A 26,026-nucleotide genomic window follows, 5' to 3' on the forward strand; every position below is an offset into this window, starting at 1 on the left:
ACACAGGTTCGAGCCCTGCTCTGGGAAGATTCCACATGCCACAGAGCAACTAAGCCCGTGCGCCACAACTATTGAGCCTGTGCTCTAGAGCCGGTGAGCCACAACTATTGAGCCCAAGTGTTGCAACTATTGAAGCCCACACGCCTAGGGCCCGTGCTCCACAAGAGAAGCCACTACAATGAGGAGCCTGTGCACCACAATGAAGCATAGCCCTCACTCGCAGCAACTAGAGAAAGCCCGTGTGCAGCAACGAAGACCCAATGCAGCCAATAAATAAATTAAATAAATAATTTATTAAAAAAAAAAAAGAAAGAAACCAATTCAGAGCTCTTTCAAAGGATTTATTTGCTGCAGAATTGCCTGAGCCCACCAACAAGATGAACTCAGGATTTCTGTGTTTAAAAGGATTTTGCTCACTGCTTTATTTTTACCAGAACTTCAGCATTCAAAAAGCAACTCTTTTTGCCAGCATTTGGCATGCCTAGAAGAGGTTAGAAAAAGTTAGAATCTATAGAATTAGATGTCTAAAAATAGAAAAAAATCCCAAACATTAAAAAACTCCTAATTTGGACAGGTCCTGAGAGTTGAAATCACATTCATCTGATAAAAGAATGGTTTTAGGTCAGAAATGTCATATTTTATAACTCCAGATCCCGACCTCGGACTTGACTGGTGAGGATTCTAGGAATTGCATGAATGACAGGAGGGATGCCATTCCGTTGGCCAATTCTGACATGTGTCCTGGCTTGCGAAGTTGTATAAATCTCTTAAACCCAGACCTCCTGGTTCTTTGATGCCGATTGTCTAAATCTGATTCTCAATGCTTTTTTAAACAAATAAACAAAAAATTTCCCTGTAAGATCACACATTTAAGTATTTGTTGCTTGTGGATAGATACAGAGAAACCAAGTATGGATGTGAATTAACAATTCAGTGATGGAGCTGTGAATCTCTGGGTGGCTGTGTCAGCTGTAAGAAAAGTTCCTCGCTGGACCTGCACTTGCTGTGCACCAGAGTTGACCATCCAGGCAAGGTCAGCCTGAAGAGGGTGTGAACCCCAGCAGCTGCTCAATGGGTTTAAATCGCCACTCATCTGCCTCCAGCTCTTCTACCAAACCAGCTAATTTTTCCATCCGAGCAACTTGCTGATCTGTAAAGAATCAAGGAGATAATATATAATACACCAACCACCAACATGATGACTGATTTAAAAATAATTTTAGAAAGATTTTTTCCCCCTCTATATTCTAGTAATGGGGTCTCACCCTATGTTGGTCAGAAGACTTAATCTTTAAAAAAAAAAAAAAAGTAGCACTTATCCGCCATGCCATTTGTGTACTAAATTTGTGATTTGTATACTAAAAATCCAGGGTTACAGGCAATTGCAGCTTCCCCCACCCCCAACATTATGCCCTCAATGGAGAAATGGTCTGGTTTGGTGGGGGAAGACCCACCAAATGCATAAATGAAGGATTGGTGAGGCAAGATGGAACAGAAAACGTGCTACCAGGATCTTAGCGTCCAGGTAGACCAAGAGGTGTCACATAAATACCTGAAGATGCAGATGATGATGGTAACCAATGGAGGACAGCAGTAAAAGAAGTTTTCAGGAGAGGAAAAAGCAATACAAGAGGAGTAGGAAGGATTAACTCCCCTAGAAAACTAACCCCTTCGACTTCAACTTTAAGCCTCAGTGGAGACATGTCTGGATTAAGACCGTAGAATGTTCTTATCTGCAGGTAATTTGGAAAGTCCACTTAAATAGCCTTGCTGAATTTTTGTTACAGAGCACTCTCACCTTTCTAAATCCCCCTCTCTCACCCTTCCAACCCCCAGTAAATTTATTCTCATAGTTAAGTACACAACACTCATGTGCTTACCATGTTTCACCTGTTTAAGCGTAGATGCCACTTGATAGCTGAAAACAGATTCACAGAGGAATCTCTCAGAGCCATCTACAAACAGAAGAGAAGTTTTAATCTGCTCTAATCCATTTTAATCTAATGGCTTTGATAAACCTAGTAAACATGTCCATTCTTTTCCCTGCTTTTATATTCAGGGTCTAGTCTTCAGTGTTTATAAAGAGGGCTTCTGTTTCATTTAGAATTAACATTGCTGTGTTATAAAAGCTACTTCTATACCTAGAATATTAAAATAGTCCCTCTACTTGTTCAGGAGTTTAAAAATAGTGTTAAAAAAACAAAAACAAGAAACCCCAGTCTGATATCCTGGTCAACATTTCCCCCATCCTAACCTGACAATTTCTTAATGTTCTCCTATTGTGTATGTCAAGCAAACACTGACAGCTGACATATTTGGCCATGTGGCCCGTGCACTTTCAAAATACAAAGGTACACCAAAACTCTTAATCATGTTCATTCTAAAAAGTAAAGCTGAGGAAAAACAGCTATTGTTGATATTTTATATTTCAAATTACATCACTGTGACCATCACAAAACACTGCTGGGAAATTTCATTCTTTCTGTAAACGCAAATTGTAACCTTGATTTTCCAACTGAACCGAAACACTGCAATTTGGATGGCGATAAGAGTATGGTGCAATTTCAGAACCTAGCATTGTACTGGTGCCAAGAACTGGCTACAAGAAGGTAGCTAACTCAGTCACCCCAGTACTTGAAAGATGATTGTGAAACATAAGCTAGTTCATGTTATTCCTTGTCAGGCAAGGGCTGATACAGCAAAACATACTCCAAAAGACACAGAACTCATGTCGGAAAATGTGACTTTTAAAGGGGTAGCAGAAACCATTTGGGGAAGGGATCTTATTGCAAAAATCCTAAAACAAACAGAGGGAGAGGACACAGCTGTCTTTTTTTTTAGGCAGTTGTTCATGCCAGCACTACTGGGTGTCAAGCACTCACCCATCAATCATGGGTTGGTGCGTCAGCCAGGTATTAAGTGACAAGGAGATAGGCCTAACACATCCTGGCTTCATGCTGAGTTTCACATAAGGCAGACCTTATTTCAGAAGCTCATAGTAAAAAAATATGAAAAACTATAGATACTGTATCCAAATAGCTTGAATATATAACCAAGAGGGCTTAAAGAAATCTTAAAAATTGATGCAAAAATAACATATATTTCCATACATAATATATATGAAACTATATTATGTATTGATATATACATATTATGTATTATTTCAAAATATAATTTCTTTCATATAATGATGTAAACTTTGGGGAGAGAGTTATTCTTCAAATTCAACCTCTCTTCTAAATATTGTGCTATATGGGATATATAGCACCCATATATAGCACCACCCCCATTCTTCTGGCTGAATGTAAGTCATTTGTGAGCATATCATCTAAACTTAGCAGACAATTTTTTATTTTCAATTAGCTGAATATTATACTGGCTGTCCAGTTAAAAGATCTAGGTAAGCTAATGATATTACTGAGTTTTTTAGATAAGGGCAATGGCCAGAAAATAGGTATGAATCCCACTATGGAAAGAGGGACTGTGTGAAGATTTGTTACCAGTGATGCAATTTATTATGCCTCTTCTGTGTAAATATGCCAGCATTCATAGCCTTGCTTAAAGAATCAAATTCTAACTTAAGTTTTATTTTAGAAAGATAAAAGCATAGAGAATTAGAGCTCACTTCTCAGGTGCTTTGATCTTGAACTTTAGGATCTCACACAAGGCAGTGGGGATTCTGGCTGTAAGAACCAGGCCAAGATTTGTTTGGAAGCTCTTGGAAGTGCTACCTCCCACTTACATTTAATCATAGGTGTTATTAGGATAAATGCTTAAATTATAACATTTGCATATTTCCTTTGGTAAGTAACTTCAAAGCAGAAGGATGTAAGCCAGTCATTCAAAAAGGCACCTGCATATCACTTTGCCACTCTGTATGTCTATGGAACACACTTTTGCTGATTTGCAGCTCTGTATTAACCACAAAATCCACTGCTTCTTAGCCACATCCTATTAGATGTGATATCTGTATCAATCTAAAGCCTGGAATTTCTCCAGAGAGGAGTCAGCCTGGGGCAATCTGTCTTCCATTTAGAAACTGTAATCAAACCCTTTGTAGCACACCAAGTAGCAATACATCAGCTTTACTCTTAAGAGACGAGCAAAGGTTATAAATGGTAAAGTTCACTAATTTTCCAAATCTAAGACCATTGCCAACTCCAATAAAATAGGATGCTAACAAGTTCATTTAAAAGAATATTATCTCACAGGAGGAAAATAGACAATGGCAGGTAATTTATACTTCAGTGGCCTACAATGTCACTAAAATTCATCCACTCTGGGCTGGAAAGCAGCCTCTAATTTGCTTCCTAATAACTGGGTGAGGACAATCCTTGCCAAGGCCAGGGGAATGCTGAAAAGTCCTGTATAGTGTACTGCTTATGTGAGGTGTTGTTATCAGAGAGCAGATATACAAAAAAAGTTAATTCACAAGGTTAAGTACAGGTTATTTGGGTTTATTATCCTAGATTTAGGAGGATGCAAGATCAGGCTGAACCTGTTAAGATTATAAACAGCATCCAGTCTTGATTCCTAATTGCTTTTGTTCCTTACTCTGATTGCTTTTGTTCCTTCTCTATTTTTGCTATCTCAGAGATATTGTGGGCTCGGTTTCAGACCACTGCAATAAAGCAAGTCACACTAATTTTTTGATTTCCCACTGCATATAAAAGTTATGTTTATACCATACTGTAGTCTATTGTGTGCAAAAGCATTATGTCTAAAAAGACAATGTACATACCTTAATTAAAAAATACTTTATTGCTAAAAAATGCTATCATCAAGCCTCCAGCGAATTGTAACCTTTCTGCTGGTGGAGGGTTTGAAATATTGTGAGAATTACCAAAGTGTGACAGAGAGACAGGAAGTGAGTAAATGCTGTTGAAAAAATGGTGCCAACAGACTTGTTCAGGGCAAGGTTGCCACAAACCAATTTGTAAAAAACACAGTATCTGCGAAGTCCAACAAAACAAGGTATGCCTGTATTCGATTAAACTACCGTAAGAAAAATGGTCAGGTACATGTGCATTAGATTACTTGCATAATAGTATCACCTATAAACATGGTAGATGATGCTTCCAAATCTAGCAGCCTTATTAACTCACATTTAAGGGTACTCTTTTCAATTTAACATTCTTCATTTGACCAGGATAGTTCAAGGACTGCCTTCTCTAAGTTTTCATAGCCTGCCCTTAAATGTAAACAGCTTTAAAATATAGGTGAAACTTTAAACCTAGGGAAGAGAATCAAAACTGTGTACTATGAATTTAAACTTAAACTCATTCTACAACAGAAAGGCAACAAAGGCCCCCATGAAGCATAATGGGATGGAATAAAAGTGGATAAAAGTGAACTTGTTAGAACATCAACATTTAGAGTAATCTCAGAAGCCTCTCTTCTTTACTGTTTCCAAGTAATCTGGTGTACACTGACAAAGAATGCAGACAGCTTTGAGACCAAGGAGGTACCTACTGTATAAAATTCCTCCTGTAGCTAGAATTTAAATGACTTCAATCTTAGGGTCCACTGTTAAATGATGATTTCTCTTCTGCTGCTATAAAACACATTAAGCAATTTAAGTGCCTCCAATTTTGATTTGTTTTGTGGGAAACTTCCTTAATACCAAGTCTCTGCTGCATATAAGCGAAGTCATAATTTATTTTTAGTGCCAAATATGGTAAACAAGGCCCTGAATGTTCACTACCTCCAGATTCAGTGATGCTAGCTTGAGTATTCAGTTAACACAATTGAAGAAAACAAAATGGCAAAGACAGAAGTACATACACCTCAGATGTATCACTGACTACACAATCTAATTGCCTACTTCACTAATCATGATTTGAACCAATTCTAAAAAGCCTTATGGTCCCAGTCTTCCCATGTCTTCCTGTCACAAATGATTCTTCTGTTTGCCCTGGCTTAATCCAAACCTCTGCTTTTTATTATACCTGATATAAATGAATAAAGACCACACCAAAAAGCTGACTCTTAACTACAGTTTGTACCTTTCTCAGACATTTCCAGGTTAATTTTTAAATATACTTACTGAAATTTGAAATATTTAAAGCAAAAAAGATCAATATATAATTAAGCATAGATGTGCTAGAATCAAGTAGATTTTGAATCCTGAATAGGTTCTTTGCTGATCTTTTTCAAGGTATGATGAATAGTTTACTAGTTAAAGACCACTTTCTTCACAATCCCCTGGATGTTAGTCAAAATGGATATTCCTGTGCTGTAACCTAGACTAATTTGGAATCTCTAAGGTGAGCCAGAAATATGCATTTTAATAAGCTCTTCAAGTGATTTTTATGCTCCCTATTAAGAATTTATTGGTCCAGCTCTTAAAGTGACATGAACCTGATGAATTCTAGGTACCAGTGCTGTTTCATGCTTACACCCTGTGCCTTGATCTTGGCCAGCCAGTTTGCAAATGTGTGCTGAATAAGATAGGGGGTGATTTGATGCAGATCCAACTCCAGTGCTAGAAAAACCACACAGCACTGTCCTGCAGTGGGCCAGGAGAGTCATCTTCACATATAAGAGTAGTAAATTGGTTATTTCCTCTCAGAATCTCTTAATCTATCTGTAGATGAATTATATTAAAAAATATATATCAAACCTACTAACCATAGGGAAGCAGACTGGTGCCAGGATAAAGCAAACTGGAGCAGGAGGTCAACAGAATTCCTGGTTCCAGTGCTGACTTTGTCCTTTCACATCATCAAATCACTGTATCTTTTCTGGGTCTAAATAACTCTAGATGACCTCCTTGATTTCCAAAGTCTTTTTCAGCTCCAAAATTCTGATTCTGGGAGAAAGATTTGTCTTTTAAAGATATTATTTTGAAATGGGGACAAGAAATGAAATGTGGAGTTGAAATCAGGGCAAACTCATCTCTAATCCACTTAAAAGCTTCTTTACGATTAATATCCATTGCAGGTCTGAATCCAATTATTCAGCAAAAAGCAGCATGAGATCACCTTCTAACATCTCTCCAGCTCCTTTGGGGTAGGTGAAAAGGGCTTTCCGTGGTGGGGCAAGGTCTGAGACACTGAAACCAGATCCAGTGACAGAACTTCCACTCACCCCACCGGCTGAGGAAGATGATGAAGACGCAGCCATTTCCTCTCAAGTAGAATTCTCACTTCACTACAGAGAAGGAAAAACAGCAATTGGCAAGTTTATGGAAGTGAGATTGACATTTCATTCCAGCTGCCATGAAAGCCAGCATACAGTTTAGTCAAGAATTAGCTCCAATTTTTTTCTACCCTCTGTACTCCCACAATCTTTTATTGATGCCTCAGGCCAAAATGTCACTCAGGACTTTAATAAGTGAAAATATGTTTATTCTTAGTTTTTCTACTTACAACACTACTTCCTACCATTAACAAACTGTTTATGTCACTTGAGATTGACTGTGGGTGATTTATGGGTTATGAAGGGGTGATATGGCAGTGCTAAGGTAGCGATTTAACTGAGGAAATAAATTATATGAGGATAAAACAACCATCCCTCATAGGACAGTTTGTCTTGGATACATCCTGACTAAGCCACACCAAGAAATTCTCTTATAAAATTTTCCAAATAAAATTCCAGAATAACACTGTGTTCTGTTCCCAAGGAAGGGAGATTGGTTAGGAAATACATATTGGCCCTTTCATTAAAAATTAAAAAAAAAATTTTTTATATCCCAATGTAATACCCAAATTGATCACTTGGTGGCGTCCCCAAATTGGAACAAAATAGTTCAGGAATGATCTCAGAATTGACAACCTATTAGGAATTAGAGGAGCGGTGAGTGTTTAATACTATGTCATATCAAAAAAATGAAAAAGTCCAAATGTAAATGGGAAAATCTGTACCGAATACAGGGCTCCTTAAAAACATTCAAAACAAAATAGATGCTTACACTACACATCTACAAAGATGCTAAACATTTTTATGTTTTCTAAAAAGAATACTGCAATCTTCCTGCAAACTCAGAACTGCTATCACTCAATACATAAAACAGCCAGGGTTGAAAAGTGGAGTGCAGAATTAGCACTAACTTTAACATAAATAAGCAGTTTTCTGCTGAGGTGGAAAGATACACCTAAGTAATTTCTAGCTTTAAAGACTTAGGTTAAATTTTGAATACTACCAGCAGGTGGTAACAGGAGTTAAAGTGCAACTAACAATAAATTCCTAGTTTGTAACTTCTCTATGAAGGCAGGCATTGTGATTACCAGACCCAAACATTATGCTTGGCATATACTAAGTAGCTGTTGATTTAAATAAATGTTTGCTAAATGAGTTAAACATTTCACAGGAATCACAAGATTCCTTAAAGGTCATCTGATCCAATTCCCCCATTTTACAGATGACAAAACAAAACTGAGGTATAGAGAGTTTAGCTTATTTGCTGTGCCATTTTTAAAGCAATGGCTTTATTGGTATGTCACGTGCTATGTGAGAAGTGAATTAGCATAGTAATTAAGAGCTCTGACTGAAGCCTCTTGGTGTAGGTTCGTGTCCTGGTTTTATATTTAACTTGCTGTATGACTCTGGACAAATCACTTAACCTCTCTGTTCCTATGTTGCCTCATCTCTAAAATGGGGAAAATGAATAATACCTATATCAGAGGTGTCAGGAAGGTTAATATAACTAAAGCATTTGGAACAGTTATAGGCACAGTAAATAATATTAGCTATCCAAAATCACTAATGGATATTTACTCCTGAATCTTTTTTTTTCCTCTGCAGATCCCAGTTTTTCATACTTATTATGTTTCAACACATGTACATGGTAAAAGTCCCAATTCTCTCCGTTTGACATAGAGTGTCAATGTCAAGTGACTCCTAGAGGGGAAAGGGCCTGCTCAGGAAGAGGGAAAATGCACTCTACACTTTCATTTTAAGGTTCACGATCTTAGGAAGAACACTTTTCTTAGGAAAAGGGAAGGGGTTGTCTTTCTATCCTCAAGACCTAGCACAGAACCTGGATCACAATGTTTCCTGAATGAATGAATGAATGAAGAATAAATGAGAGAACACAGGGCTAGCAGCTCAGCAAAGGTTATGCAGGGGATAGAGAAGCTTGGTGTCATGAGGGTTGGTCCGTTACCATTTTCTTTTTCTTCCTCATTCTGCAGATCTATTTATGCAACTGTTTCTTCCATTAGGCTGCCAAGCCCAAGGTAGGTGCTCAGTAAAATTTTGATGAATGTTTAAATACTGATGATGCAATAACCTGGGATTTGACCCTATCAAGGAAGCTGGGACTATTGGCAGTAGAGATCCTTATAGGAGAGCAATGCTATCTGAGGAGACATAGCATGGCTGTGTTCAAAGTGATAAGATGATCATGACAGGGATGACCTCGTCTTCATAAACTACTTTCCTTCCTAGAATATACAAGCTTATGTTCTTAAAAAGAATCCTTCCTTTTTAAAGTCTCCTTATCAAAAAGACGCTGAAGGAAGTACCCTGGTACAATAGGAAATTATTACAAGCAATCATTAAACTCCATCATCAAGCAAGCATTCCAAACAGGTGGATTACCATTCAAAAAGATTCTGCACCTAAAAGCAGGTGGGGTGGAGACCTAAATAGGCATTTCTCCAAAGAAGACATACAGATGGCCAAGAGGCACATGAAAAGCTGCTCCACATCACCAATTATTAGAGGAATGCAAAGCAAAACGGACAATGAGGTATCACCTCACACCCGTGAGAATGGGCAGCATCTGAAAATCTACAAACAGTAAATGCTGGAGAGGGTGTGGAGAAAAGGGAACGCTCTTGCACTGTTGGCGGGAATGTAAATTGATACAGCAACTATGGAGAACAGTATGGAGGTTCCTTAAAAAACTAAAAATTGAGTTACCATATGACCCAGCAATCCCACTACTGGGCATATACCCAGAGAACACCATAATTCAAAAAGACACATGCACCCCAATGTTCATCGCAGCACTATTTACAATAGCCAGGACATGGAAGCAACCTAAATATCCATCAACAGATGAATGGATAAAGAAGATGTGGTACATATATACAATGGAATATTACTCAGCTGTAAAAAGGAACAAAACTGGGACATTTGTAGAGACATGGATGGACCTAGAGACTGTCATACAGAGCAAAGTGAGTCAGAAAGAGAAAAACAAATATCATGTATTAACACACATATGCAGAATATAGAAAAATGGTACAGATCAACCGGTTTGCAAGGCAGAAATAGAGACCCAGATGTAGAGAACAAACATATGGACACCAAGTGGGGAAAGAGGGGAGGGTTGGGGAGGGAGTGAATTGGGAGATTGGGATACCAAATTGTACACTTTAAATACACGCAGTTTATTGTGTTAACTGTATCTCAATAAAAGTTCTCAAAAAAAATAAAAAACAACAACAAAAATAAAAACAGTTGGGGTGGAAAGAAAGGGGCTGAAGAGGGGAGGGGTCAGAACGCCCCGGTTCCCAAGCTAACCAAAAGCCACAACCCCCACCCCACGTCCACGCCCCTGCCCGGTCCCCAGGGGGCGACAACCTCTGCGCCATCCCAATGCGCAGGCGCCACCCCTCGGCCCGCATGCGCACTAGTCTACTGCGGCCTGAGGAAATTTCCTCTTACGTGCCCGCTGCGGCAGGCTTCTGTTTCTCCTCCTGCTTTCTCCACTTTACTAGTCCCTGCAGGTAGGATCCCAGGGATCAATTCCCTTTCCACCAACCTCCCCAGGGTCCCTGAGCCCTCGACCACTCACCTCAGCGGCTTTGCGCTTTTGTCTACAGCCCCGCCCCCAAGGCTAACCGGAGTGGCCGCGTTTGCAACGACGAGGGCGGCGGCGTGCGCGCGCCCGCGTGGAGGGAGGCCGCGGCGTGCGCGCGCCCGCGCAGTGGTGGGCGTGGCGGGAGCGGAGAAGAGCGGAGAAGAGCGGAGAACGCGTTCCGGGAGAAGCGTACTGGGTCCTTCGCTTGGTCGCCCTAAAGCGGTTTTCCTACCGCAGCGGAGTCTCTTTCTCTTCGCTCGCTTTGACGTACTTTTTTTTTTTTTCGCTCGCTTTATGGTTCAGGGTTTCATCTTCCCCCACGACACTGCAGGCCTTCTGCTTTCCTCTCTTTCTTCAAACCATGGCCAAGCAGGGTTAAGTTGGTTATTTCCCCGTCTTTCCCAAAGAACAGTCTGGTAGCCCAGGGCCATATAGGAAAGGCAGATGAAGGGTTTTGCTGTCTCTGAAACAACCCGCTCTCCCTGAGGGCCCGACCGCAGCATTAAAGTCTGATTTTGTGGAGAGCCTTTTTGTGTGTTTGTATGAGAGGTCCTGGGAAATTGGGCACCAGTGTGAAATGTCATTAAACTGTTGCTAATTATGCCCCCTTTTCCGACATTCAAGTCTGTTTGCCTTTTATATTGTTATTTCTCGCAACACGAAATCTCTCCTTGGTTCTGTAAGCAAATTACCAAGTAAATTACCAAGTAAGGCGACTTGCTGCGGTTTAGTAAGGATTGATCTTTTTTGAGAGGGAACTCAAGTTATTTTGGGCTTCAAGACCATCTAACAGATATGGTAGGAACATTGGTTAAACATAACCACAGCTAACCCGTAAGGAACCTTTGTTTCTTAAATTATTGATTCGTTAAGTGATGACTAGAAACTCGGCTTCTCCTTGAGTGATGTACAGTTTTTGGGCAGTGACCTACAGAAATCGAATTCCTCCCTTCAGCAGTGTGTTGGTTTGGAGAACCATGTTGGTTAAGTCATATTTTAACTTTGTTTTGATAGGCACCTGGATCTAATTGTTGGGTATATATTTCTAGCACCTCTAAAAGTACTTAGGGGTTTTTTGTCCTCCTCTTGAGGATAAGTGTATTAAATATCCCTAATTCTCTTAATTATAATGCTGGATAGCGAGGGTGAGACGCTGTGCAAATGTTTCAGATAAGCAAAAGAAGGTTGCATTTTACTCCCTTTAGGTTAAAGTAATGAGATCTCTATTCTCTCTTTCAAAGTCATGGACAGGTTCAGTATCTTTTAATCACTTTTTGGGGGGAATGCTGAATAGTTTACAAATTACTGTCTAGAGTGTGCTAGGAGTGGAGGAGTGTAGTGGAAAATGCAGCAGTTGACTTAAAACAGCTTCTACATAGGGGAAATCTAATGGGAACAGTGCAGCTTTTCCTTAGGATGTACTGTGAGCTGATGTCCAAGTATGTCCTTTTAGGCCTACGTGAAGATCACATGATAGAGGTAGAGTTTTTATTTCTGATTACAACAAAAGGTAAGGTGATCATTTATTTTTCAGTATTTCACGGCTGTTGTTTGCAGAAAGTGTCATGGAAGTTCTGCGTCCACAGCTTATAAGAATTGGTGGACGGGTTTATAGGAAGAATCCCATCCAAGAACAGACTTATCAACATGAAGAAGAAAATGATGACTATTATCAAGGTAATCCTAGTTGCTCTATGGTCAGATTAGAAGCAAAATGTTCTCCATATTGTAGAAGCAATTCTTTGTTTCAGTGTGTTTCTGTGTGAGTACTGAAATTTGAGATGTTTGGCCTCTCAAAGCTCCCTTTGTGTTGATGTCCTGGGGACTGATGAGTTTGAGTTTGATGAGGTGTTCTCAGTTCATAAGTCAGGTTGTGTCTCATCTTTGTGCAGAGGCTTAAATGTAATATAAGGGGTAATTTTAGTTAACTATTGATATTAACCATTAATAATCTGTGGCAAAATTTAGTTCTGTTATATGTAAAGCTATGAAATAATTTATGTAAATTATTGAAAAAAATGAACATATGCCCAGTGCTGGCTGTTATTGTTGTGTTGTAGTATTTCTTTGCAGTGGTGTAAAGGTAGTTTCAAATACATAACCAATATTATTATTTACAATAGGGATAATTTTAAGAAGTAAACAGTTGAGATGGGCTATTTTTTCAGGCTAATTAACTTGGACTTGGATTTAATACACAAATAGGGCCTTTCAGGGTCCCCGCTTCCTTTTCCTTTTTGTTTATAAACTTTTCCATTATGCCCTAAGCCTTGGGGGATAGTCTTCCCCTTGGTCCTCCTGGCTGTTTCCCTTCAGCCTTGGGGCCTTGAGCTCCTTCGTTTCACCCTCTTCCTTTCTTTTTGTCTTGGCTGTGTGGAGTAAGTTCTCCACTGTCACTCCTACCTCATTCACTGAAGTGATTTTGTGTCTGAATACTAAAAACCACTGAGATGTACATTTTAAGAGGATGAATTTTTTCTTTTTTGGAAACCTACATCCAGTTGCTTAGAATCTCTCATAATAAAGTTTTTTTTTTTTAAATAAATTTATGTATTTTCATTGGGTGTGTTGGGTCTTCGTTGCTGCACATGGGCTTTTTCTAGTTGTGGTGAGCGGGGGTTCATCTTTGTGGTGTGTGGGCTTCTCATTGCAGTGGCTTCTCTTGTTGCCGAGCGTGGGCTCTAGGCGTGTGGGCTTCAGTAGTTGTAGTTCGCGGGCTCTATGTTGGCTCAGTATTTGTGGCCCACAGGCTTAGTTGCTCCGCGGCATGTGGGATCTTCCTGGACCAGGGATCGAACCCGTCTCCCCTGCATTGGCAGGCGGATTCTTAACAACTGTGCCACCAGGGAAGTTCCAAGAGAATGAATTTAGTGTTACATGAATTACATCTCCGTAAAAAAAAAATGTATAAAAAATTTACTTTGTCTTAGCCTTCTGGGAGAAAACAGTTAAAATAGTGTTATGTATGTACTCCTTTTCTAAGGTTCCAGGATTGGAAGATTTAAAATAGTCATGTGTTTTCTATTCTTTATTTTTCTTCTAAGAGCAGGTCAGAAAGAATGTCAGAGCAGTGTTCTGCAGTGTAAAGTGTATGGCTGTTCCTTGTGTGTGTGTGTGTGTGTGTGTGTGTGTATTGCTTTTTTTTAAAACTCTAGAGTGGTTGGACAGCTGGGGAGAAAAAAGACTGTTGTCCACAGAGCAGTAACTCTGAGCAAGATGTTATGGTTTCTGTGCAGGCCTCATGGAGTGTGCAGAAGAGCCCTGTGACGCCTACGAGGTGGTACAGACCCCGCAAGGTTTCCGGTGTACCGTGAAGGCCCCTAGCCTGCTCTACAAGTGAGTGAGGCCCCTGACAGCTTCATAGGAAGGCATTTCCAGGAGACTTAGCAGGAAGCTGATTCTCCTCTTTTTTACACTTATTGCAGTGCTTGATTACTAGTGATAAAATGGTTTAGTGTTTAATGTCCTAGAATTTCTAAGGACTGATTACAGATCAGTTTCATCATTTCACATGTGTCTGCAAGTCCTGTTGATTTTGCCTCTTAAGTATCTCTTGAATCCACCACTTATCTCTTTCTTCATAGCCCCCTGCTGCTGCTTCTGTGGATTACTTCAAATAGCCTGCTTACTGGTCTCCACATTGATTTTTGCTCTGACTTCCAGTCAATTCTTCACATTGAGGGTGGAATGATCCTTTTTAAAAGGCAAATCTGATTATTTTATTGCCTTTGCTTGAAATCTGTCAACATCCTTCCATTGAAGATGGAATATTATTCCATTAGAGCAGTGGCCAAAATCTTGAATATGAGTTAGCCAGCCTTTCATTTTTCAGTCTCAGCTAACACCACTCTTTCCCTGGCTTTGCACCTAAGCTTAACTGCTTTCCTTCAGTTCCTCAAATGTGCCGTGTTCCCTCCTGCCTTTGAGCTTTGGCATATGCTGTTCCTTACCTAATTTTATTCTCCTTCCTTAGAGTAACTTGCTTTGACACCAACATCCCCACCCACCACATTGATTACCCTACTAAATGTTTTCATAACATCCTCTACTTTTCCTTTATAGCATTTCTCAGTCTTATGTTTATATATATTCGTGTGCTATTTGATGTTCATACACCTTTAAGCTCCAAGAGGCAAATAGTTTCATTTTTGTCAACCTTGAGAATCTTTTGAAACACCTATTAAGGATGAAATTGTTCTCCTGGAAAGTGGCCGAATGGGAAACCAAATACTAATCCTGACAGCTCACTTTCCTCTTAGGTTCCAGTGATATTTTCATCTAAGAAACATGATTTTAGAAAGTTGTGGCTCAGATTCCTGATAAAATCAATGCAACATATCTTCCTTAATGTATATGTTTGCTACTGCTAAGATGTGTAAAGATTCCTTAAATGTCTGATTCTAACTTGACATTTTTTTTTATTTTATTTATTATTTATTTATTGGCTGTGTTGGGTCTTTGCTGCTGCACACAGGCTTTCTCTAGTTGCGGCATGCAGGGGCTACTCTTCATTGTGGTGCGTGGGCTCCTCATTGCTATGGCTTCTCTTGTTGTGGAACACGGACTGCGTGGGCTTGAGTAGTTCCGGCACACGCACTCAATAGTTGTGGCTCACGGGCTCTAAAGCGCAGGCTCAGTAGTTGTGGCGCACGGGCTTAGTTGCTCCGCGGCATGTGGGGTCTTCCTGGAGCAGGGATTGAACCCATCTGCCCTGCATTGACAGGCGGATTCTTAACCACTGTGCCACCTGGGAAGCCCCTAACTTGATGACCTTTTGAATTCTGTATATTCTAAGTACTCATTTTGTTCTAGATGACTTGCATGTTAGATTAGGTATTGGTTCTGCTGAATCCTAATTAGTAGACAATATTTACTAGGAAGACTTCTTTTTTCCTTCCTTCCTCCCTCCCTTCTTTCCTTCCAGTCTTCTTGAGAAATAATTGACATACAAGGAAGATTTCTTTCTTATGAATCGTTTATGTAAGCTTATTTGGATCAAGGAAAAGGTTACTTGACCAAACTAATTTATAGTCAAAGCCTAATGGTGGTACATGTGTTCATGGACTAGATCTAATACTGTGGTTCTTAACTTAAGGTGCGCATTAGAATCACCTGGGGAGCTTTAAAAATTCCTGATACTTAGGTGCACCCGAGACCAGTTAACTCCGAATCTCTGGGAGCTGAACCCAGGCATCATTAGTTTTTGTAGCCCCCCCAGGTGATTCCAGTGTGTAGCCAAGATTGAGAACCACTTGACCTGGCAAGAATTTCCACTTATATAATCAATAAAGGAGTGACCTTTTCACTGTGTATCTGTATTATTGTAGTGAATGTTTTAGACTTTCCTCGTAAACCTCTTTTGGTTCTGGCTGTACTCTTAACTGGCAAGATCATGGGATTAATGAGGATGGTATGGGCTGTACTGTGCTATGGGCCAGTCACTGGGAAGCCTTTTTGCATATGATCATATTTAATCCTTACAACACCCTTATGATACTTAGGTATTATTCAGTCCATTTTTATAAATGAGGAAATAGGCTTAGAGTTGTTAAATGACTTGCCTAAGGTTTGTTTGATTCTAAAGCCTCTTTAACCTTAACCACTTCCCTTTCTAAGGTGCCTAGACTATTAATAACACTTTGAACCAACTACTTTATGGTAGGTTTGTCCACTAGCCACATGCTAACAAACAGGAGCCTGGTTGAAAGTTCCCCTTATTGATAAGGCCTGGAAAGACAAAGGCCTGATGGAGTTGGTGTGGCACAATCCCTAGCCCAACACAGAAAAGAGCCACATGGAAATTGTGGGGTTCCAGTCCTCTTCTAAACATCTTGTTTTATAAAAAACTGGCTTACTACAATAGATCTTAATGGAAATAACTGGGCTTGGTTATCCCATGTAAAAATAAATGCAGAGTTTTAGACACAGTCCCTTGTGTTGTTGGGTATTATAATTGAAATCATAGAAGCTGAAATACTGTTGATGAGAAAGTTTTTTCTCTTAACTTTATGGCCCTGTGATGGTCTCTTAGTGCTTTATAGACTCTGAAACTTTTCTCCTGGGATCCAGTAGTCTCATTTGCTTTAACACATCTAATTACTATGGGTTCCAGAAGATAACCTTGGATTGTAAGAATTATTTATACTAGGAGGTATAGGCAATTAACGTAAGTGAGCCAATAGATGATTGAAGTGGAGTCAGTGAAAGACATTAGGGAGTGACAAGGCTTGGGATGAGCTCATGTTCCTTTTTTTTTTACCTGCAGTCTGGCCGTAGGATTTATTCTAATTAACTTTTAGAAAAGACAAATACATCATTTTTTGACATAATCTCCTTGCTTTTCAATACGCTTTGTCCATCTGTCAACAAGTTTTTGTATTCCCTCATTAAAAAATGTTTCAGGCTGAGTGGTGAGCCACAAATGCACCGCTATCTTTACTTTATCAGAAGTGAATCTTCGTCCTCGTAGAGTTGCTTTCAGGGGACCAAACAGGTGAAAATCCGATGGAGCAAGATCAGGACCATAGGGAGGATGCTTTAACACCTCAAAACAAAGTTTTTGCAGAGTGTCGACAGTGTGGGCAGAAGTGTGCAGATGTGCATTGTCATGCAAGATCACAGTGCCCTTGGATAGCAGTTCTCTGCATTTAATCTGAAGTTCAGGCTTCAGCTCTTCAGTAAGCATCTCTATCCATTCATATACACTTCTTCATGACAAAACACTTCCTCCATACTGTGCACAAAGTCTTCGATATATAACAGCACCAGGTACACTCTCAGACCACAAAAAATGAATCACTGCATGTTGCTCTTCTTTTGTGCAAATCACATTTTTACTCACACCACAGTTACAAATGAACTGATGTAACACGTTCACACCTGCACAGCAGTGACTGGGGAGATAGTAGCCTTGAACGGAAAGCAGTGATAAGACAGTGTGGCCAACAGAAGTTTTAATATAACTGGTGTGCAGATAATTTTTGATTCACTCTTGTAGATGCAAACTTGGCAACTCACACCAAATTCACTCAGACTTATTCACAGACACACTTTAAATCCAGAACTTCTTAAAAATTATAGAGGGCTTCCTAGGTGGTGCAGTGGTTAAGAATCTGCCTGCCAATGCAGGGGACATGGGTTTGATCCCTGCTCCAGGAAGATCCCACGTGCCACAGAGCAACTAAGCCCGTGTGCCACAACTGTTGAACCTGCGCTGTAGAGCCCGTGAGCCACAACTGTTGAGCCCATGTGCTGCAACTACGGAAGCCCACGCGCCTAGAGCCTGTGCTCCGCAACAAGAGAAGCCACGGCAATGAGGAGCCTGCGCACCACAATGAAGAGTAGCCCCCACTAACCACAACCAGAGAAAGCCTGCACACAACAACAAAAGGCCCAACACAGCCAATTAAATAAGCAAACAAACAAACAAAAAAACAAAGAACAAAAAACCCCGTTATTTAACAAAAAAATTATAGAAAGAATTATAGCAGAATATTGACATGAGCTTTGGGTCTTTTTTTTTTTAAGCTCTTTATTGGAATATAATTGCTTTACATTGTTGTGCCAGTTTTTGCTGTACAACAAAGTGGATCATCTGTATTTATACATACATCCCTGTATCCCTTCCTGCAACTCCTCCCACCTTCCTTATCCCAGCTCTCTAAGTCACCACCCATCATCAAGTTGATCTCCTTGTGTTATGTAGCAGCTTCCCCACTAGCTATCTGTTTTGCATTTGGTAGTTTATGTATGTCAGTGCTACTCTCTCACTTCGTCCCAGCTTCCTCTTCACCCCCCAACTCGTGTCCTCAAGTCCATTCTCTACATCTGCATCTTCATTCTTGCCCTGTCACTGGGTTTATCAGTACCATTTTTTTTTTAGATTCCATATATACGCGTTAGCATACAGTATTTTTCTCTTTTCTGGCTTACTTCACTTTGTATGACAGACTCTAGGTCTATCCACCTCACTACAAATAATTCAATTTCATTCCTTTTTATGGCTGAGCAATATTCTATTGTATATATGTGCCACATCTTCTTTATCCATTCATCTGTTGATGGGCATTTAGGTTGCTTGCATGTCCTGGCTATTGTAAATAGTGCTGCAGTGGACATTGTGGTACATGTATCTTTTTGGATTATGGTTTTCTCAGGGTATATGCCCAGTAGTGGGATTGCTGGGTCATATGGTAGTTCTATTTTTAGTTTTTTAAGGAACCTCCATACTGTTTTCCACAGTTGGCTGTACCAATTTACATTCCCACCAACAGTGCAGGAGGGTTCCCTTTTCTCCACACCCTCTCCAGCATTTACTGTTTCTAGATTTTTTGTTGATGGCTATTCTGACTGGTGTGAGGTGATACCTCATTGTGATTTTGACTTGCATTTCTCTAATGATTAGTGATGTTGAACATCTTTTCATGCGTTGGCCACCTGCATGCCTTCTTTGGAGAACTGTTTAGGTCTTCTGCCCAGTTTTGGATTGGGTTATTTGCTTTTTTGGTATTAAGCTACATGAGCTGCTTGTATATCTTGGAGACTAATCCTTTCTCTGTTGCTTTGCTGGCAAATATTTTCTCCCATTCTGAGGGTTGTCTTCTTGTCTTGTTAATGGTTTCTTTTGCTGTGCAAAAGCTTTTAAATTTCATTAGGTCCCATTTGTTTATTTTTGATTTTATTTCCATTCTAGGAGGTGGGTCAAAAAGGATCTTGCTGTTATTTATGTCATAGAGTGTTCTGCCTATGTTTTCCTCTAAGAGTTTTATAGTGTGTGGCTTTACATTTAGATCTTTAATCCATTTGGAGTTTATTTTTGTGTATGGAAGTGTTCTAATTTCATTCTTTTACATGTTGCTGTACAATTTTCCCAGCACCGTTTATTGAAGAGGCTTTTTTCCATTGTATATTCTTGCCTCCTTTGTCAAAGGTAAGGTGCCCATATGTGTGTGGGTTTATCTCTGGGCTCTCTATTCTGTTCCATTGATCTATATTTCTGTTTTTGTGCCAGTACCATACTGTCTTGATCACTGTAGCCTTGTAGTATAGTTTGAAGTCAGGGAGCCTGATTCCACCAGCTCTGTCTTTCCTTCTCAAGATTGCTTTGGCTATTTGGGGTCTTTTGCGTTTCCAAACAAATTGTAGAATTTCTTGTTCTAGTTCTGTGAAAAATGCCATTGGTAATTTGATAGGGATTGCGTTAAATCTGTAAATTGCTTTGGGTAGGATAGTCATTTTCACAATATTGATTCTTCCCATCCAAGAACATGGTATGTCCCCTCCATCTGTTTGTATCATCTTTGATTTCTTTCATCAGTGTCTTATAGTTTTCTGCATACAGGTCTTTTGCCTCCTCAGGCAGGTTTATTCCTGGGTATTTTATTCTTTTTCTTGCCATGGTAAGTGGGATTGTTTCCTTCATTTCTCTTTGTGCTTTTTTGTTGTTAGTGTATAGGAATGAAAGAGATTTCTGTGTGTTAATTTTGTATCCTGCTATTTTACTAAATTCATCAATTAGTGCTAGCAGTTTTCTGGTAGCATCTTTAGGATTTTCTATGTATAATATGTCATCTACACAGAGTGACAATTTTACTTCTTTTCCAAGTTGGATTCCTTTTATTTCGTTTTCTTCTCTGATTGCTGTGGTTAACACTTCCAAAACTATGTTGAATAATAATGGTGAGAGTGGGCACCCTTCTCTTGTTCCTGTTCTTAGAGGGAATGCTTTCAGTTTTTCACCATTGAGAATGATGTTGGCTGTTGGTTTGTCATATATGGCTTGCATTATGTTGAGGTAATTTCCTTCTATGCCTGTTTTATAGAGAGATTTTATCATAAATGGATGTTGAATTTTGTCAGAAGCTTTTTCTGCATCTATTGAGATGATCATATGGTTTTTATCCTTCAATTTGTTAATATGATGTATCACATTGATTGATTGGCATATATTAAAGAATCCTTGCATTCCAGGGATAAACCCCACGTGATCATGGTGTATAATCTTTTTAATATGCTGTTGGATTCAGTTGGCTAGTATTTTGTTGAGGATTTTTGCATCTATATTCATCAGTGATATTGGCCTGTAATGTTCTTTTTTTAGTGACATCTTTGCCTGGTTTTGGTATCAGGGTGATGGTGAATGAGTTTGGGAATGTTCCTCCTTCTGCTATATTTTGGAAGAGTTTGAGAAGGATAGGCGTTAACTCTTTTCGAAATGTTTGACAGAATTCACCTATGAAGCCTTCTGGCCCTTGGCTTTTGTTTGTTAGGAGTGTTTTAATCACAGTCTCAATTTCCGTTGAGTGGTTGGTCTGTTCATATTTTCTATTTCTTCCTGGTTCTGTCTTGGAAGATTGTACTTTTCTAAGAATTTATCTGTTTCTTCCAGGTTATCCAATTTATTGGTATATAGTTGTTTATAGTAGTCTCTCACGATCTTTTGTATTTCTGTGGTGTCCGTTGTTACTGCTCCTTTTTCATTTCTAATTCTGTTGATTTACATCTCCCTTTTTTTTCCAGATGAGTCTGGCTAATGGTTTATCAATTTTGTTTATTGTCTCAAAGAACCAGCTTTTAGTTTCATTGATCTTTGCTATTGTTTCCTTCCTTTCTTTTTCATTTATTTCTGATCTGATCTTTATGATTTCTTTCCTTCTGCTCACTTTGGCGCTTTTTTGTTCTTCTTTCTCTAATTGTTTTAGGTGTAAGCTTAGGTTGTTTATTCGATAATTTTTCTTGTTTCTTGAGGTAGGACTGTATTGCTATAAACTTCCCTCTTAGAACTGCTTTTGCTGTGTCCCATAGGTTTTGGGTCATTGTGTTTTCATTGTCATTTGTTTCTAGGTATTTTTTGATTTCCTCTTCGATTTCTTCAGTGATTTCTTGGTTGTTTAATAATGTATTATTTAGCCTCCATGTGTTTGTATTTTTTATTATTTTTTCTGTTATTGATATCTAGTCTCATGGTGTTCTGGTCGGAGAAGATGCTTGATACGATTTCAATTTTCTTGAATTTACCGAGGCTTGATTTGTGACCCAGGATGTGATCTATCCTGGAGAATGTTCCATGTGCACTTGAGAAGAAAGTGTATTCTGTAGTTTTTGGATGGAATGTCCTATAAGTATCAACTAAGTCAGTATAGTCTAATGTGTCATTTAAAGCTTGTGTGTCCTTATTTATTTTCTGTTTGGATAATCTGTCCATGGATGTAAGTGAGGTGTTGAAGTCTCCTACTATTATTGTGTTACTGTTGATTTCCCCTTTTATGGCTGTTAGCATTTGCCTTATGTATTGAGATGCTCCTATGCTGGGTGCATAGATATTTACAATTGTTATATGTTCTTCTTGGATGGATCCCTTGATCATTATGTAGTGTCTGTCCTTGTCTCTTTTAATAGTCTTTATTTTAAAGTCTAATATGTCTGATATGAGTATTGCTACTCCAGCTTTCTTTTGACTTCCATTTGCATGGAATATCTTTTTCCATCCCCTTACTTTCAGTCTATATGTGTCCCTTGGTCTGAAGCGGGTTTCTTGTAGACAGCATATGTAAATGTATTGTTTTTGTATGCATTCTGTGTCTTTTGGTTGGAGCATTTAATCCATTTACATTTAAGGTGATTATTGACATGTATGTTCCTATTACCATTTTCTTAATTGTTTTGGGATTCTTTTTAGGTCTTTTCTTTCTCTTGTGTTTCCTACTTAGAGAAGTTCCTTTAGCAATTGTTGTAAGGCTGGTTTGGTGGTGCTGAATTCTCTTAACTTTTGCTTGTCTGGAAAGCTTTTGATTTCTCCATCAAATCTGAATGAGATTCTGGGTAGAATATTCTTGGCTGTAGTTTTTTCTCTCTCAGGACTTTCAGTGTATCCTGCCTACCATTTGCTTCTGGCCTGCAGAGTTTCTGCAGAAAGATCAGCTGTTATCCTTATGGATTTTCCCTTATATGTTATTTGTTGCTTTTCTCTTGCTGCTTTTAAAATTTTTTCTTTGTGTTTTAATTTTCGTTAGTTTGATTAATATGTGCCTCAGTGTAATTCTCCTTGGGTTTTTTCTCTATGGAACTCTGCGCTTCTTGGACTTGATTAATTATTTCCTTTCGCACATTGGGGAAGTTTTCCACTATAATCTCTTCAAATATTTTCTCAGACCCTTTCTTTTTTTTCTTCTTCTTCTGGGACGCCTGTGATACAAATGTTGGTGCGCTTAATGTTGCCACCAAGGTCTCTGAGACTGTCTTCCATTCTTTTTATTCTTTTTTCTTTTTCCTGCTCTGTGGCAGTGTTTTACACCATTCTATGTTCCAACTCACTTACTCATTCTTCTGCTTCAGTTATTCTGCTGTTTATACCATCTAGAGTATAATGTTGTTCATTACTGTTTGTTTGCTCTTAGTTCTTCTAGGTTCTTATTAAATGTTTCTTGTTTTCGAGATTTTGGGTTATCTTTGCTAACATTACTCTGAATTCTTTTTCAGGCAATTTGCCTGTTTCCTCTTCATTTATTTGGTCTTGTGGGGTTTTATCTTGCTCCTTTGCCTGCAAGGTGTTTCTTTGTTTTCTCATTTTGTCTAATTTATAGGATTTGCTGTCTCCTTTTCCTATGCTACCTAGTAGTAATTCCTCTTGTTTCTGTTCTCTGTCTCCTGTGGTAGGGTTTGTCCAGGGCCTTGAGTGGGCTTCTTAATGGGAGGGTCTGGTGCCTGCTTTCTGGTGTGTGGATCTGAGTCTTTTCCCTCTGATGAGCAGGACCATGTCAGGTAGTGTGTTTTAGGGTATCTGTGAGCTTAATATGGCTTTAGGTAGTCTGTGTGCTGACTGGTAGGTTTGTGTTCCTGTTTTGTTTGTAGTTTGGTGTGTGGTACCCAGCACTGGCAGTTGCAGACAGTCGGGTGAAGCCGGGTCTTAGACTTTGATAGAGGCCTCCATGAGAATTCTCTGCAGTTAATCTTCACTGTGGCTGAGGACTCTCTAGTGGTCTAGCGTCCTGCACTCGGTGCTCCCCCTCCAGAATGTCCACCTTGACTTCTGGTCGAGGAATCCAGACTACAGAGGTCACTCATCCCAGCAGTAAAGGGGATTGAAAAAAACTATCCAAGCCCCAGACTTATGGCAAAAGTATAAGTCAAACAGATACTGAATCAAGGAAACACATATACACACAAGAACCACAAAAACAACCCAGTAGAACATAACCCACTCGAACAACCTAACAGAAGAACTTCAGAACACAATCAGACAATTAAAGAGAAAATCAACAAAAATTCAAAACAAAAACAAACAAACAGAAAACAGGGCAATTGTGAAAACGAGGACCAAATATAACAGGGACCAAATAGAAACAGGGAGCAGATATAACAAAGAGCAAGAGAACAACCAGATAGACTGAAGATTCACAAAACAAAATCAAACTGTTATAATTAGAACTAAGATAAAGACAAAACCTAATAACAAAAACCAAAGCAGTGTGTCATTTGGAGAATAAAGCAAGGAAACAGAGCAGACCAATAATATTGCTTAAAAGTATAATAAGATAAAATAAAATGAAAAGGGTTAGAACACAGAGCAACAGAAGATTGTAGCATGACTGGAAATATAAAAAGAAAAGGAAAAAATAAAGTAGAAATATATTAAAGATGAAGAAAAGAAGGTAGGGGAGATAAAGTCAGCACTACAAAAAAGCTAATTAGAAATAGAAATATTTAAAAAGACTAAATATAAAAATAAAAGTAAAAAATAGAATAAAAAATGTTATAAACCATGAAGATCCCTTAGGACTAAGATCATAAAAGAAAAATAAAACAATAAGCTAGAACTGATCAGAGTGGATCAGATCAATAGAATTAATAATAATAATTCTGTTTCCTTGGGGTCTCAGCTGTAAGTGTCCTTGTGCACACCTTGAGCCTCAGGCTGCCTTTGCCTCCTCAAGGGGTCCTCTTTTGCCTCGGGGTTGAGCTCTGGACCTGCTGTGGCTCCTATGGGGTCCACTTAGGCTCTGATCTGGCCCAATTCCTGTGTATGCTTGCTCCCACAGTCCACAGCTGCCAGAGCTAGACCTTTTTCATTTGTGGGAACATTCTTTGTCTACTCGGATATTCCAAGGACATAGGGTCTACCTAGCTGATCACGGGGATTTAGTCTGCAGCGTGTATATCTGATGGAAAGATTTTAGAATCTCTTCCTTAGTCCGCCTATCCCTGGTGTTCAGCTTTCCTTTTGTCCCTGCTTCTGCATGTGGTCTAACCGCCAGCATCTGGTCCTGAGGCTGCCTTGGAGCTCTTTGGGTCTGCCTCAGTGAAGGTATCCTTTATTGTTCATCTGCACACGCAAGTGTGTGGGGAGAGAGAGGCTGTGATAGTGGCTCCTCTCCCCGCGTGTGACTCAACAGTAGCACCCTGCTTAGATTATAGGAGCTCCAGGGATGACACTGAATGTTCAGGGATGCCGGCGGCCGCAGGTATAGTAAATCTGGCCTTAGTGTGGTTCTTTACTGGTGCCTGGCACAAGGCGCCTGATGGGCAGCCCTCGGGGGCTTTTTGTATTACCCTGCGACCAGCAGAGCTTCCTTTATTTTTCGTCTGTAGGCACCAGTGTGTGGGAGAGAGAGGGTACAGTAGTGGCCTTCTCGGCTTGTGGGAGCCCTGGTAGCAGCAGTGTCAGCTGCAGAGGGAAGCCAGTGGGCTCGGGTGTAATAGGAATGTCTCCAGAGATGTCCTTCTCTGTGGACTTCTTCTGTCTCTTGGCCACAGGCACACCAGGCCAGCCCTGCCAAGGGGCTTTTTTTATCCCTTGTCGACTGTGACTGTGACAGCCAGGCCCAGAGAGGGCCTCCCTTTGTTCGTCGCAGGCACCGAAAGAGAGGCTACAACAGTGGCTCCTCCCCACTGTGAGTCAGCAGTAGCGCGCCACCACCATGGCCACCCAGCTTTCTGTGGTAGGCATTCTCTGCTGCGGATTTCTTCCCTCTTGTCCCCTCAGTCCATCTCCCCACAGCCAACAGTGTTTCTCACCCTGAACCAGTTCTCTGGTTCCCAGACCCCCTGTACAGCTGTGAACCCATGTCTCAGTCCAGGACTCGCAGAGCTGGTATGGACCCTCTGTGTGTTTCTCACTCTCTCCTGTCTGCCACAGGTTGGCCATTTCACCCTCTTTGGACAGTCCCAAATACCTGCCTTCTGACCCAGTCGAATTCCCCGTTGGAGAGGGGGTTTCCCTGTCAGTTAAGGGGGGTTTCCCTGAGTTTGGCAATCTCTTCTCTGTTTCAGCTCCCC

General features: G+C 39.8%; 2 protein-coding genes across 6 annotated transcripts in view; one reads left to right on the top strand and one right to left on the bottom strand.

Annotated features, from left to right (window-relative positions):
• Positions 1–324: 324 nt before the first annotated feature.
• Positions 325–10,849, bottom strand: ANAPC16 (anaphase promoting complex subunit 16). The gene is made up of 4 exons (XM_057735007.1): positions 10,748–10,849; positions 6,984–7,152; positions 1,881–1,955; positions 325–1,150 (listed from the first exon to the last, which is right to left on the bottom strand). The coding sequence occupies exons 2-4, from the start codon at positions 7,123–7,125 to the stop codon at positions 1,035–1,037; spliced, it is 333 nt and encodes a 110-aa protein (XP_057590990.1). The 5' UTR covers positions 7,126–7,152; positions 10,748–10,849; the 3' UTR covers positions 325–1,034.
• ASCC1 (activating signal cointegrator 1 complex subunit 1) overlaps positions 10,586–26,026 on the top strand; it is a 110,672-nt gene continuing 95,231 nt past the window's right edge. For 2 of the 5 annotated variants that reach the window (XR_009053722.1, XR_009053721.1), the window contains exons 1-2: positions 10,831–12,430; positions 13,990–14,089. Coding sequence is in view for 3 of the 5 variants with exons in the window: in XM_057735005.1 (XP_057590988.1) it covers positions 12,319–12,430; positions 13,990–14,089 (212 nt within the window). In the remaining 2 variants the exon portion in view is untranslated. Of the gene's footprint in view, positions 10,680–10,775; positions 12,431–13,989; positions 14,090–26,026 lie in introns of those variants that run through there. The other 3 variants (XM_057735005.1, XM_057735006.1, XM_057735004.1) reach the window with 3 other exon arrangements.

Source organism: Hippopotamus amphibius, chromosome 5, assembly GCF_030028045.1.
Source record: "Hippopotamus amphibius kiboko isolate mHipAmp2 chromosome 5, mHipAmp2.hap2, whole genome shotgun sequence".
Classification (NCBI taxonomy): domain Eukaryota; kingdom Metazoa; phylum Chordata; class Mammalia; order Artiodactyla; family Hippopotamidae; genus Hippopotamus; species Hippopotamus amphibius.

Coding starts and splice junctions, on each gene's coding strand:
- ANAPC16 (XM_057735007.1), bottom strand. CDS start 7,125: ATGGCTGCGTCTTCATCATCTTCCTCAGCCGGTGGGGTGAGTGGAAGT. Junction 1,956..6,983: donor AGCTGGAGAGATGTTAGAAG/GTGATCTCATGC, acceptor TTCTGTTTGTAG/ATGGCTCTGAGAGATTCCTC. Junction 1,151..1,880: donor GCTTAAACAGGTGAAACATG/GTAAGCACATGA, acceptor GATTCTTTACAG/ATCAGCAAGTTGCTCGGATG.